This window comes from Balaenoptera ricei, chromosome 10 (genome assembly GCF_028023285.1).
Source record: "Balaenoptera ricei isolate mBalRic1 chromosome 10, mBalRic1.hap2, whole genome shotgun sequence".
NCBI classification, from domain to species: domain Eukaryota; kingdom Metazoa; phylum Chordata; class Mammalia; order Artiodactyla; family Balaenopteridae; genus Balaenoptera; species Balaenoptera ricei.
The window spans coordinates 32,070,701-32,083,992 of record NC_082648.1 but is presented as its reverse complement, the minus strand read 5'-3'; the positions used below and the strand labels follow the sequence as shown (position 1 = coordinate 32,083,992).

Genomic DNA, 13,292 nt, shown 5'->3' with positions numbered 1-13,292 from the left:
ACACCAGGTTGTAGTTTTCAAACTAGTTGCATGAGATACATTTTGGAGAAAGGTAAGATAGTTACTCCTTTGAAGAGAAAGTGATGTTTGAAAAATCCTGTATATTTTCCAGGTGTTTTAGATTCTATAGATTTGTTTTTTTAACATTCTAGGCCTTTAATACTGATAACACTGATGATAACTAGTGAGGCAAATTTAGGAGCAAATTACAGATTTATTTCTTTAAATCATGAAGAGTGACTTCACAGAAAATGTTTTTTATGGTTTCCAGGCCAGTTCAGTGTTCCAAATATTGAATTTTGTCAATAAAAACTTTTGTAACTTATTTTGGTATGAAAATGTCAGTTTGGACTACTCCCCTTAAACTGCTGATTTTTCTTTTTTTTCTCAGCAAGTTCCAAATGCACATAAGGATTGGGTCTGTGCCCTTGGAGTGATGCCAGGCCACCCAGTTTTGCTCAGTGGCTGCAGAGGGGGCATTCTGAAACTCTGGAACATAGATACCTTTGTGCCAGTTGGAGAGATGAAAGGTCATGAGAGTCCTATCAATGCCATATGTGTTAATTCCACCCACATTTTTACTGCAGCTGAGTAAGTTTCTCCTATGTCATCTTTCTCTATATTGTTTACTTGTATTCAGATTTAATAAACCCTGTAAGTTGTAAGTATCTGGAAATGTAGAACATATGAATCCTTTTATTACAGTTATTCTAATGTCTATTTGTGATGTCTTATTTATATTTTCTGAGATACACTGTGGGCACTGAGTTTGGGCTCCCCTGGTTACATGGTAATAGTGTTACTCCTATATCGGCTCTCTGATTAGACTAAGAAGTCTGCTGCCAGATCTTCCCCTGGCGATTTTAATTTTTAAAAAATCATTCATAAGTGACTAGTTTCTAAAAGGTTTTTCCAGAAAGGCAACAAGCCTGTCATTCTTCACATTTAGACCAATTCATTAAAAAAAAAAAAAAAACTTTGTGCATCTTCCACCTCCTTTAAAGTTTAAGTACATAGTAATAATATCTACTTCCCTCTTAAGATGGCTGGATTGATTAATTTATTTGCTCATTTGCTTATTCAAGATGAATCTCCTATGTGCCAGGCACTGTTCCAGACCCTTGGGAATAGAGAAGTGAACAAAATAGATACAAACCGTAGTTTCATTCTAAGGAGGAGTAAAGAAAATAAATAAGTAAAATATGTTACATGGTGAGAGGTGCTATGGAGAAAAATAAAGCAGGGAAGGGGGATGAGAGCATCACTGGGGGGCAGGGGTTACACAATAGAGTGGTCAGTGAAGGCCTTACTGAGAAAGTGACATTTAAGAAGATGTTTGAAGGAGGTGTAGAGATGTGACCATAAAAATGACATAACATGTATATAAGTACTTTGAAAAGGAAAGCATATATACTAACTGTAATGTGAGGTGTTCATCTCATTCAAATAAAATGTAATTTCTCATGAATATCTATCTTGAAAATCTCCCTATGTCATTTGTGTACCAATTATGTTACTTAATTTGACCGAATGCTTGATTCATCTGTCCTAAATGCACGATTACCCTGATTTTATTTTGAAACCTCTGCTATATTTCTCTGGTGTCTCTTATTATTTGTGCTGTTTCCATTGAATCCCTCTTCTCATTTAGATTTACTTTCTCTCATCTCTAAAGTACATCAAAGCCAATTTCTTTTGTGTTTTTCTAAGGTGCTTACCTTTGGTGCTTCATTGATGCTATTTCCAAGATGCATTACTTTCTTAAGAGTCATCACTTTTATTTGTTCCCTTGGAAATTTGTTTTGTCCTCACAATTTATGGGAAATAAATTAATATCCCTCAAAGCTGGGACACACAAGATAAGACTATAAAAGTATTATGTATCACTGATACAGTTTTATTTTTGAAGAATTGAAATTTTTCTCAGTTTACCCATGGAGCATCAGATGCAGATGTATTTACCATGTAACATAAAATCAGGAAAATAGACAATAAAATCAGAAGGCCTATGTTCAAATTGGTGCTCCTTATTTGTTATCTAACAAATGTTTGTATAGGGCTTAGTATCTACCAGGCATTGTTCGAAGTGTTTTCAGGCTTTAACTCATTTAGTCTTCATAAGAGCTCTAGAAGGTGAGTATTATTATAATCTCTATTTTATAGGTGGGACTTTATAATTCAAAGTCCTTGTATAAGTAATTCTATCATATCTGATGTCTGGATCTGTTGTCACTGATTGATTTTTCTTATGATTATGGGTCTTATTTTTTCTGCTTTTATGTCAAGTAACATTTTATTGAATGTTGAACATTAATTATAGTATTGTGTTTTGAGTCTCTGGATTTTGTTGTATTCCTTTAAAGAGTATTGGGCTTTGTTTGTCAGGTACATAAGTTACTTGTGGTTCAGCTCATATTTTTGAGACTTGTTTTTAACTCTTCTTGGATTTCTACTGAATGTCTTGAATGTTCCCTGAACATCTCACAGCCCTTTGTGAGCTCTGGGATTTGTTTGACTTATACTCACTAGTAGTTTTTTGGTCTGGCCTTATAGTCTGATTCTACTCATGTGCAGCTTAGCCTTCAGTCAAAGGCATTAGGGGACCCCTATGTAGATTGATGGAATTCTTTTCCTATAGCTCCATAGTTCTTTTTGCATAGCTCTCTCCTCTTCTCTATCTGGTTCTACAAATTCCAACTATTTCACACTTCCCAGATTTTTATTACTATCTCTTCAACTCTGATTCTGTGATTTTTCTGCTTGGTTTCCCCACGTTGCTGTAGTCTAGAAAGTGCTGCCAGACTGAGAACCAGGGCCATCACAGAGCTCACCTTCTCTGTTTCCCTTTTCTCAGGGATTACAGGCCTGAACTACCCATTGCCCAGTTTCTGAAAATAGTTGTTCCATATATTCTGTCAAGTTTTCACTTTGTTTACAACAGCAGCGCTAACCTGGCACAAGTTACTCTGTCATGACTAGTAGTGTAAGTTTGTTCATCTTAGACTTCATATGTCCAAAAACTCCTGACCTTCCTAAGAAACGTGCTCATCCTAAAGCCTTCTCCATCTCAGTTTATGGCTTGTCTGTCTTCTCTGTCTCTTAGTTTAGAAACCTTCATTCCTCCCTTTCTTTCACACTCTGTATCCAATTCATCAGCAAACTCTGTTGGTGTTCTACCTTTAAATTATATCTAGAATCTGACCACTTCTCACCATGACTTTTGCTGCCTCACTGACCCTAGTCACCATCAGCTCTTGGATTACTACAGTAGCCTCATAAACAAGGTCCGTTGCCCATATGTAGTCTATTCTCAACACAGACACCAGAGTAATTTTTTAAAAATACAAGTCAGATCTTGTTCCTTCTCTGCTCAAAACCTTGCATTGGTCATCCATTTTATCTAAAGTAGAGGCCATTACTTGATCTGACCCTTTGAGCATTTATCTCTCACCTTACCTTCTAGTACCCTCTGGCGTGCTCCTTCTCTTACAACACCAATAACATCTTTGCTGGTTCTTGAACATATCAGGCTCACTCCAACCTTAGGACATTTGCCCAAAGTGCCTTCAGAGATCCTGATCTTCTAATGTCTTTCTTTCTCAATAAGAATAACCTTGCCATTTTATTTAAAATTGTGATCTCTCCTATCAACTACCACTCCTGATCCTGATCCCCTTTGCCATACTCTTTAATTTCTCTATAACATTTATTACTTTCTAATAAACTTTATAATTTAATTATTTATTAAGTTTTATTGTCTGTCTCCTTTTGCTAGAATATATGATCTACAAAGGCATAAGGTTGTGTTTTTTATTTATTTGTTTATTTTTAATTGATCCCAAGCACCTAGAATAATGCCTAGAACACTGCAAGTTCCCAATAAACATTTGTTGAATGGATGGTTGTATAAATAAATGGAATGGATAAATGGGTGGATGAGTGAACATATCCACTTCTGTTTTCAGTTACATGTGCTGTGTGGGATGGGGAGAGATTATTATTTCCCCCCAGTTTTATTGATATATAATTGACATACAGCACTGTGTAAGTTTAAGGTGTACAGCATAATGATTTGACTTAAATATATAATGAAATGATTATCACAATAAGCTTAGTTAGCACCCATCATCTCATGTAGATACAAAAAAAAAAAGAAAAGGAAAAGAAAAAAATATGATTTTTTTTACCTTGTGGTAAGAACTCTTAGGGATGAGGAGATTGTTGATTAAAAATTAGAAAGCCTGGATTCTAGGCTCAGCTCTGTACTCTACTATGTTACATTGAACAAGTCACTAAACTTTCTTTATCCTCGAAATGAACTACATAATCTTTGAAATACTTTTTAACTATACAATTCTATGGCAACTCATTCTTTTGGCTTTGGGTTTGTTAGGAAGTGGGAGAAAAGCAACACTCACTTTTTAGAGCCACGAGAGACATGGTAAGAAATGTGATTGTCTAATGACTAGTCCCCAAAGCCCACATGTTAAGTGAATAAAAATAAGTTTTCTCAGAAAAGCTTTGAATTGTCTATGTTCTATGATAGGCAGAATGTTAGACTACTTCTTAGTAGCCTCCTGCTTTTTCTGTGGGCTTATGTTGATTTAACCTGAACATAATTCTTCCTGAATATCAACAGATTCACCAACTCCCTGGAATTCCTACCCTGGCCCCCTCACTGTAATCTTACTCTGGGCTCTTATGCCTGAAGACCTCTGACCATGTCATATCAGTAAAGTCTTTAAGAGATGGAGCCAGACTGCCTGGTTTCAAATATTGGCACTATCACTTACTTTGTGATCTTGGGCAAATTTTTCTTTTTTTTTGGCCACACCTTGAGACATGCGGGACTTCCCCGACCAGGGTTCGAACCCACGCTCCCTGCAGTGGAAGGGCAGAGTCAACCACTGGATCACCAGGGAAGCCCAATCTTGGGCAAATTAATTAACTTCTTTGGACCTCAATTTGCTCATCAATAAATAGGGGAGAATAGCATTATCTATATCTTATGATATGTAAAGAAAATTAAATGCATTAATGTATGTGAGGGAAACATAGTAACAATACCTGGCATACAGTAAGCCCTTGACAATATGAACTATTTTTAATTTCATTATTATGGGTACCTGTTTGATATACCTATGGGACAATGTATATTTTTACTTACATCTATTAGAGATCTTTTCAGAAAATGTTTCCATGATAAGTAATTCTATGAACTATTTCTTTGTCTTTCCACCTCTTTTCACATGTTCATTTTTAATTTATTATTGTGTAGTGATCGAACTGTGAGAATTTGGAAGACTCGAAATTTGCAAGATGGTCAGCTCTTTGACACAGGAGATCCGGTGGAAGATATTGCCAGTAATTAAACATGAATGAAGATAGTCATAAACTGAATACTGTGATTATACTCTATGTTCTTTATGGAAAATGTTGTCCTGCATTTATTAGGCAAAAACTTGTGAATGGGATTAACTGGAAAATATATCTGAATTCAACTGCTGAATATAAATGGTATTCTAATAAAATTGTGTACTATCCTGTGTGCTTAATTTTAGTATCTACCAGTGCATATATAACCTATAATTGATATGCTGCTTGATTTGCACTTATATCGTGGCTGGATTTTTATGCCTAGCTATAAAGAACATCTTCAAATTATTTGAAGTACAACATGTCTGCTTTTGTGACAGTCAGAAAATACACTTGGAATACAAAGCAACCCACTGTTAACTCATTCATATAGTCTGTTCAGATGATTTACATATTTAAAACATATTGAGAATGTTAATCAAACATTGGTTTGTCTGGTATTTATATCAGTCTACAGAGGGTTCCCAAATTTAAAAGCTCTTTTAATGTAATGGAAAAAAGGTATGAGAATATTATTGACGGTGATTTTTCATAAAATGGAATTAACTTTAATCTGCTAACAAAGAATGTTAAACAGATTGTGTTAGATGTCGACATTTACTTGTATTGACCAAAGTTTTGCAGCTGTGCTATATTCTGTGCTCAGGACTAAAATGCTGTTAAATTGTTTTATTAGTGCTGTGCATACATTCTGTGATGGGAAACATTTTTGATGTCCTAACAGAAATATATTTTGATCTATTTTCCTATGGAGTTGTTTCTATTATCACCCTTTAATTTCATTTTTATTTAATAGTAGTATTTCTTTCCCTTTTTATCTAATTTTTTATATGCTGCTAAATATATTTTAAATGTACTGTGTTTGCAAACCTTGGTAGCTATGATGAGAACTATATCACCTTCAGTGAGGAAAGCTATGTAAATAGGTAGATTGTAAAGAAAGAATGTCTTATGTTGTAACTATGAATTTTTAAATATTGTAGATTGGATTTTGCAAAAGGATGTATAATTTATCTGTCTGCTCAGAATATTAATTTGTAAATTCTGCAAGTTTAATTTTTATGTGGATGGTATGACACTTGAAATATTGTCTTGTGATCTTTTTCCCCAAAAATATTTGTCTGTAAATGAAAGCTTAGCTAAGGCTTAAATAAACATGTCGCTGTGAATTATTTTTATTCTCTTGTTCTTTTCCTAATATGAAAATGGCCAGTGTTTGTAAAACTTTATTTTATCTGTGTGATATAAGGAAAGACATTTTCTTGTTATCCAGTGCTACATATGCATTCCTTTTTTTGCTCACTAGACATGAAATATTCTTGAAAAATATAAACCATAATTTAATCTTGAGGAACCAAGGAAACTCACTATTTAAAGGAATTAAATCAAACCATATAGTTTAGGGATTTGAACATAGATGGTTGAACAAGTGAAAAATATTCCCATAACAGTTAGGACAATAATGACCTTGGTTACTTGGAGAGGAAATGGAAGGCATGGTGACTGGCAGGTGTTGCAGGAGGTGAGTTGGGAATGTAGAGGGGTATGGAGGTCCTAGAAATGTTCTATTTCGTGACCTGAGTCCTAAGTGACATAATAAACTGTAATGTATTTCTTTCCTATTTTATATACGTATGCTATATTTCACAGTGAGATTATATATATATATATATATATATATATATATCCCTTCTTTATAAGTTATATATATATATATATAAACTTAAAGAAGGGATTTTCCTATAAAGAGAAACTCAGCTACTTTGTAATTTTGTAATTTGTAATTTTGCCTCCTTCCCTGGAGGAAGATACTATGCCAATACCTGAGAGAGATCGTCCGGACTATTTTGAATTTAAATACTCTTGGGGTGTTTCTTTTCATGGGACTATTGCTCAACAATTCATCTTCTGGACAATTTATTCAATAAATGTTTATTGAGCATATACTGGGCCAGGTACTGGAGATGGAAAAAATAACAAGACTGAGATGATGCTTGCCCTCTGGGTGGAGAGAGATGATAATTACACAACAGCCTAGTAAGTGCTCTGATAAGGAAAATCCAGGTGCTCAATACCTATTAAAGGCATTCGACCCTGATTGTGAGTTCAATTAGAGGTCTTTTATGTGGTCCTGAGCACTGTGTTTGCTTATGCAGAACACAAAGCCCAGTGTCTATTTTACCTTTTAAAATGCTGGAGGCTCAGATAGAGTTAATCTGATTCAAGTAATTTAAATGAATATGTAAATGAGGCAGTTCTCTTAAAGACTTACATTTTGAAAAATGTTGGAGGAGTTCATCAAGAGGACATGGCCGCCGATTGATTGTCAATCTGGACCTAGGCAATTAGAGGTTTCTCACCCCCTTCCCTGTCCTTGTAAAGTATATTCCACTCATGTACCTTCCACTCACCATTCCCATAGCCAGAGCTGTTTCAAGGATGCAGCCTTGAGAGAGCAATGTGTTATTTGAGACCATCTGGACGGTATATGTGACTGAACCCAGTTAAGGCCTCTATATACACTTAAATTCTGGTGGGCAGGGGTGAAGAGCTCATCTTGTGGCCACCAAGTTTAGCCTTGTTTGCAAATTCCCTTGCTTATTAAACCTGCCACGTACCCATCTGGAGTGGTCTGCCTCTTTCTTCAGTCTCTCCTTGCCCTCCATGTACGGGGGCCGGTTTATGAACCAACAAAAGATAGTGTTAACCCCTAAAGATCCCATCCAGAATTGTTAACAACAACTCTTAAAATAGTTAAGAGTTAACTAAAACTTAACTATGATTAAATATGATTTATTCCTCACTGTATTAAATATATGCCTTGCCCTCCCAGAATAGCATCTTCCTTTGGAAGATACTATTTCTTCTTTCAAATCAAAATTTCTGCATTTTAATTAAAGAGTAACAGCAAAGTTTTGCATATTAATTATGTCGACATTTATTTAATTCCCAGCTGATGTGGGGTCTTTTATAAAAATTTAAATTAACATAATCAGCAGGTAACAAGTGTTCCACGCTGCTGTTTGTAATTTTTTCCCAAGCATTGCCTATACTTTAACTCATAATCTTTTTTTCAAATTCTGTTTTCAGCCTCAGAATAGACTGTGTTCTTGCTATGTTGTTGAGGATTTGATTTACCAACTATCATGCAGATGTTGATAGTTGGGATTTTGTATTTGCAAATTACAGATATAAAATATACAGATAGCTCTATATGAGCATCATGGTACAAAAATAAGAGTTATCTATCCATCTAGTTTCTAACCATAATGAAATGCTCAACTAACTTTAAAATGTTAACAGCTGCCATTAATTTCCCTTTTTTTTTTTTTTTTTTTGAGATGAAGTTAATAATTGTAATAGCCAACACTTACTGAGCATTTATTTTCCCCTTTGTTTGGGCATCCCTGAAATGGGGGGAATCTAAGGTGCCATAAGAGTCAGGAACACCTGATTTCAGAGATGTTTAACTGTGAAAAAATACGCATCCTAGAATTGGTGAAATCCAGTATTGGTGAAATACATCCTAGAATTGATGAAGTATAGTATTATGCGGGATTCTGCCAAACAGACAAAAATAGCGACAAATATCCACTATGTCATGTATGGCAGATAATATGATTTCAAACCCCTTCTAATATGTTTTTGTCTATGTTAGATTTAGGAAAAGCGAAGACTACATATCTCAGACTTTCTTTCCACATGGGTTCTACATTTAACCTGGCTTCCACCACGCACATGAACCCAGGCACAAAGTGGACTGAGTGGAATCAGTGCCTCTGCAGCAAGTTGGAAAGGCCTTTGTTTCTCCAGTGGAAGCAATGCCAGGGCCCCAGCTTTTGGCAAAAGGTACGGGTGTTGAGAGCAGGGCATAGGGCACACTTTCTGTTGGCATCCGGCTGAGGCTGTAGTCCTGAAGTCTGCAGTCAGGGCCGTGGTTTCCTCACTCCATCACCCATCTTCCTAATTGTGGTGGAAATGGTAACTTGGTGGGCTAGTTCTGGGGGTTAACCTAACAAACACCTACTCACAATTTTGTAAGCACCTGTTGCCCTCTATGAAATTCCTTTCTGCTTAAATCAGCTAAAATGATTTCTGTGTTTGCAATTGAACTAAAAGATGCACTTCTTTGTGACCTGTGTTTTAAGATACTGTATTTCTTCCATTAATTTTTTCCAGACACTATTTCAGCTCTCAAGAATGACTATACTCTTTTCTCATTAACCTATTTAATTGTTTTTAAGCTACTTAATTTTTGAAAACAATACTTTTAGTTGCCCAGAGTCTTTTTATGTCCTCTTTTAGTCTTTTAGTCCTCTTTTCTCCCATCTGGCAGTTCTGTTTTGCTAGGAAACCCCACCAGTTATTCTGTTTGTCTTCCATTCTCCAGTTGCTTAGTCCCTCTTAGGTATAGTTGCTCTTAGTTTTCTTTGCCCACTCATGATTCTGTTGACCCTGGGTGGTCAGGACAGGCTGGTGGTGGGGACACAGCACTCTGCTCGCCTCCCAATCTGCAGGTGTTAGCCTTCTGCCATATGTGCAGCTGTCTCACAGCTCTACTGGGCCCGGAAGATTTTGCATGTCTCCCAGGACGACAGGCATTCAGAGGTGCTGCTCTTCCTCTGTCTTCTTTCCTAATGTCTCTGACAACCCTATTAGACAGACAGACTCTTCAGGCTTTCAGAACTGTCTGGTGTTTTATTCAACAGCTGAAGCAGAGAGTATCAGAGATACAGTTTCATGCTTCCTTACCCACTGAAACTATTTAACACCGTCACTGAAAAATATCCAAAAATTAAAAACAGGATGATGAGAAGCCCAATATCAGTTAGGACTGGATTCACCTGCCTGAACCAGGAAACTGACTAGTGTTTACTACCCTCTGGTTAGACTATTATACAGTTTTTATAAGGCAGGCAACTAGGAGTGCTTTCCACAAGCCTCCTCAGCAAAGACATTAAGTGGCCAAGGACATTAGTAATGTCATTTTCAGCTACTTTGGCCATTAAGTAAAGGATCCTAAAATACCTCCCTTCTTGTCTTACCCCATCCTGTTCCCTGTTCCCACTTCCTTTTCCTTAATCCCTCTTCTCTCAGCTTTTTGCTTGCTTTTATTAAAAGCTCTGTTGGCTGTTGACAGGAATGCCCACAGAGGAAAAACACTTCATGAAAATTATCCTTATATGTGGGGTGGGTGAAGGATGAGATATTTTAATTGTTTGAAACAACTAAACACCCACTGAGGAAATCAGGAGGATTTTGTGTAGTACTTGGAGCAGTTACCAGTTACCCACTACCAGTTACTACCTCACTTACTTATAGTAATGGAAGTCTAAGGATTTTTGCTGAGCACATGGCTGCCCAGACAGAGATTACATTTCCCACCTGAACTTGCAGTTCGCCATGGCAATATGCCATGGTTCTGGCCATGTGATTTAAGGGAAAGTGATGTGTGCAACCTCTGGTCTTACTTTTAAAAAAGAATTCCTTGACATTTACTTTAACTGTACCCTTTGCACTAACTAAGATGTGGAAACAGTGGTGATGAGCCAAACGTGAACATACAAATGAAGACCAGATGGCTTCACAGGTGAATTCTATCAAACATTTAGAGAAGAACTAACACCCATCCTTCTCAAACTCTTCCAAAAAATTACAGAGGAAGGGACACTCCCAAGCTCATTCTACAAAGCCACCATCACCCTGATACCAAAACCAGACAAAGATATCACAAAAAAAGAAAATTACAGACCAATATCATGGATGAACATAGACACAAAAATCCTCAACAAAATACTAGGAAACAGATTCTGACAACACATTAAAAAATCATACAACACGATCAAGTGGGATTTATCCCAGGGATGCAAGGATTCTTCAATAAACACAAATCAATCAGTGTGATACACCATATTAATAAATTAAAAAATAAAAACCATATGATCATCTCAATAGATGCAGAAAAAGCTTTTGACAAAATTCAACACCCATTTATGATAAAAATCTCTCCAGAAAGTGGGCATAAAAGGAAACTACCTCAACATAATAATGGTCATATATGACAAACCCACAGCAAACATTGTTCTCAATGGTGAAAAGCTGAAAGTATTTCCTCTAAGATCAGGAAAAAGACAAGGATGTCCAGTCTCGCCACTATTACTCAACATAGTTTTGGAAGTCCTAACCATGGCAATCAGAGAAGAAAAAGAAATAAAAGTAATCCAAATTGGAAAAAAAAAGAAGTAAAACTGTCACTGTTTGCAGATGACATGATACTATACATAGAAAACCCTAAGGATGCCACCAGAAAACTACTAGAGCTAATCAATGAATTTGGTGAAGTTGCAGGGTATAAAATTAATGCACAGAAATCTCTTGTGTTCCTATACACTCACAACAAAATATCAGAGAGAGAAATTAAGGAAACAATCCCATTTACTATTGCAGGAAAAAAAATAAAATACCTAGGAATAAACCTACATAAGGAGGTACAAACCTGTACTTAGAAAACTATAAGACACTGATGAAGGAAATCAAAAATGAAACAAACAGATGGAAAGATATACCACGTTCTTGTATTGGAAGAATCAATATTGTGAAAATGACTGTACTACGCAAAGCAATCTACAGATTCAATGCAATCCCCATCAAATTACCAATGGCATTTTTCACAGAATTAGAACAAATATTTTACAATTTATATGGAAACACAAAAGACCCTGAATAGCCAAAGCAATCTTGAGAAAGAAAAATGGAGCTGGAGGAATCAGGCTCCCTGACTTCAGACTACACTAAGTTACAGTAATCAAGACAGTATGGTACTGGCAGAAAAACAGAAATATAGATCAATGGCACAGGATACAAAGCCCAGAGATAAACCCACACACCTACGGTCACCTAATCTATGACAAAGGAGGCAAGAATATAAAATGGAGAAAAGACAGTCTCTTCAATAAACAGTGCTGGGAAAACTGGACTGCTACACGTAAAATATGAAATTAGAACACTCCCTAACACCTTATGCAAAAATAAACTCAAAATGGATTAAAGACCTAAGTGTAAGACCAGACACTAAACTCTTAGAGGAAAACATAGGCAGAACACTCTTTGACACAAATCACAGCAAGATCTTTTTTTGACCCACCTCCTAGAGTAATGAAAATAAACAAATGGGACCTAATTGAACCTAAAAGCTTTTTCACAGCAAAGAAAACCATAAATGAGACAAAGACAACCCTCAGAATGGGAGAAAATATTTGCAAATGAAGCAATTGACAAGGGATTTATCTCCAAAATATACAAACAGCTCATGCAGCTCAATATCAAAAAAACAAACAACCCAATCAAAAAATGGGGGGAAGACCTAAATAGACATTTCTCCAAAGAAGACATACAGATGGCCAAGAAGCACATGAAAAGATGCTCAACATCACTAATTATTAGAGAAATCAAAACTACAGATCAAAACTACAATGAGGTATCACCTCACACCGGTCAAAACAGCCATCACCAAAAAATCTACAAACAGTAAATGCTGGAGAGCTTGTGGAGAAAAGGGAACCCTCTTGCACTGTTGATGGGAATGTAAATTGATACAGCCACTATGGAGAACAGTATGGAGATTCCTTAAAAAACTAAAAATAGAACTACCATACGACCCAGCAATCTCACTACTGGGCATATACCTTGAGAAAACCATAATTCAGAAAGGCACATGCACCCCAATGTTCATTGCAGCACTATTTACAATAGCCAGGACATAGAAGTAACCTAAATGCCCATCAACAGAGGAACGGATAAAGGAGATGTAGTACATATATACAATGGAATATTACTCAGCCATAAAAAGAAACGAAATTGGGTCATTTGTAGAGACATGATGGACCTGGAGTCTGTCATACAGAGTGAAGCAAGTC

At 36.2% G+C, this 13,292-nt stretch overlaps 1 protein-coding gene across 12 annotated transcripts in view; it reads left to right on the top strand.

Annotated features, from left to right (window-relative positions):
• KIF21A (kinesin family member 21A) overlaps positions 1 to 6,531 on the top strand; it is a 175,125-nt gene extending 168,594 nt beyond the window's left edge. For all 12 annotated transcript variants that reach the window (XM_059935635.1, XM_059935634.1, XM_059935633.1 and 9 more), the window contains 2 exons: positions 392 to 591; positions 5,279 to 6,531. In XM_059935635.1, coding sequence (XP_059791618.1) covers positions 392 to 591; positions 5,279 to 5,372 — 294 coding nt within the window. In that variant the 3' untranslated portion in view covers positions 5,373 to 6,531. The remainder of the gene's footprint in view (positions 1 to 391; positions 592 to 5,278) is intronic.
• Positions 6,532 to 13,292: the final 6,761 nt, after the last annotated feature.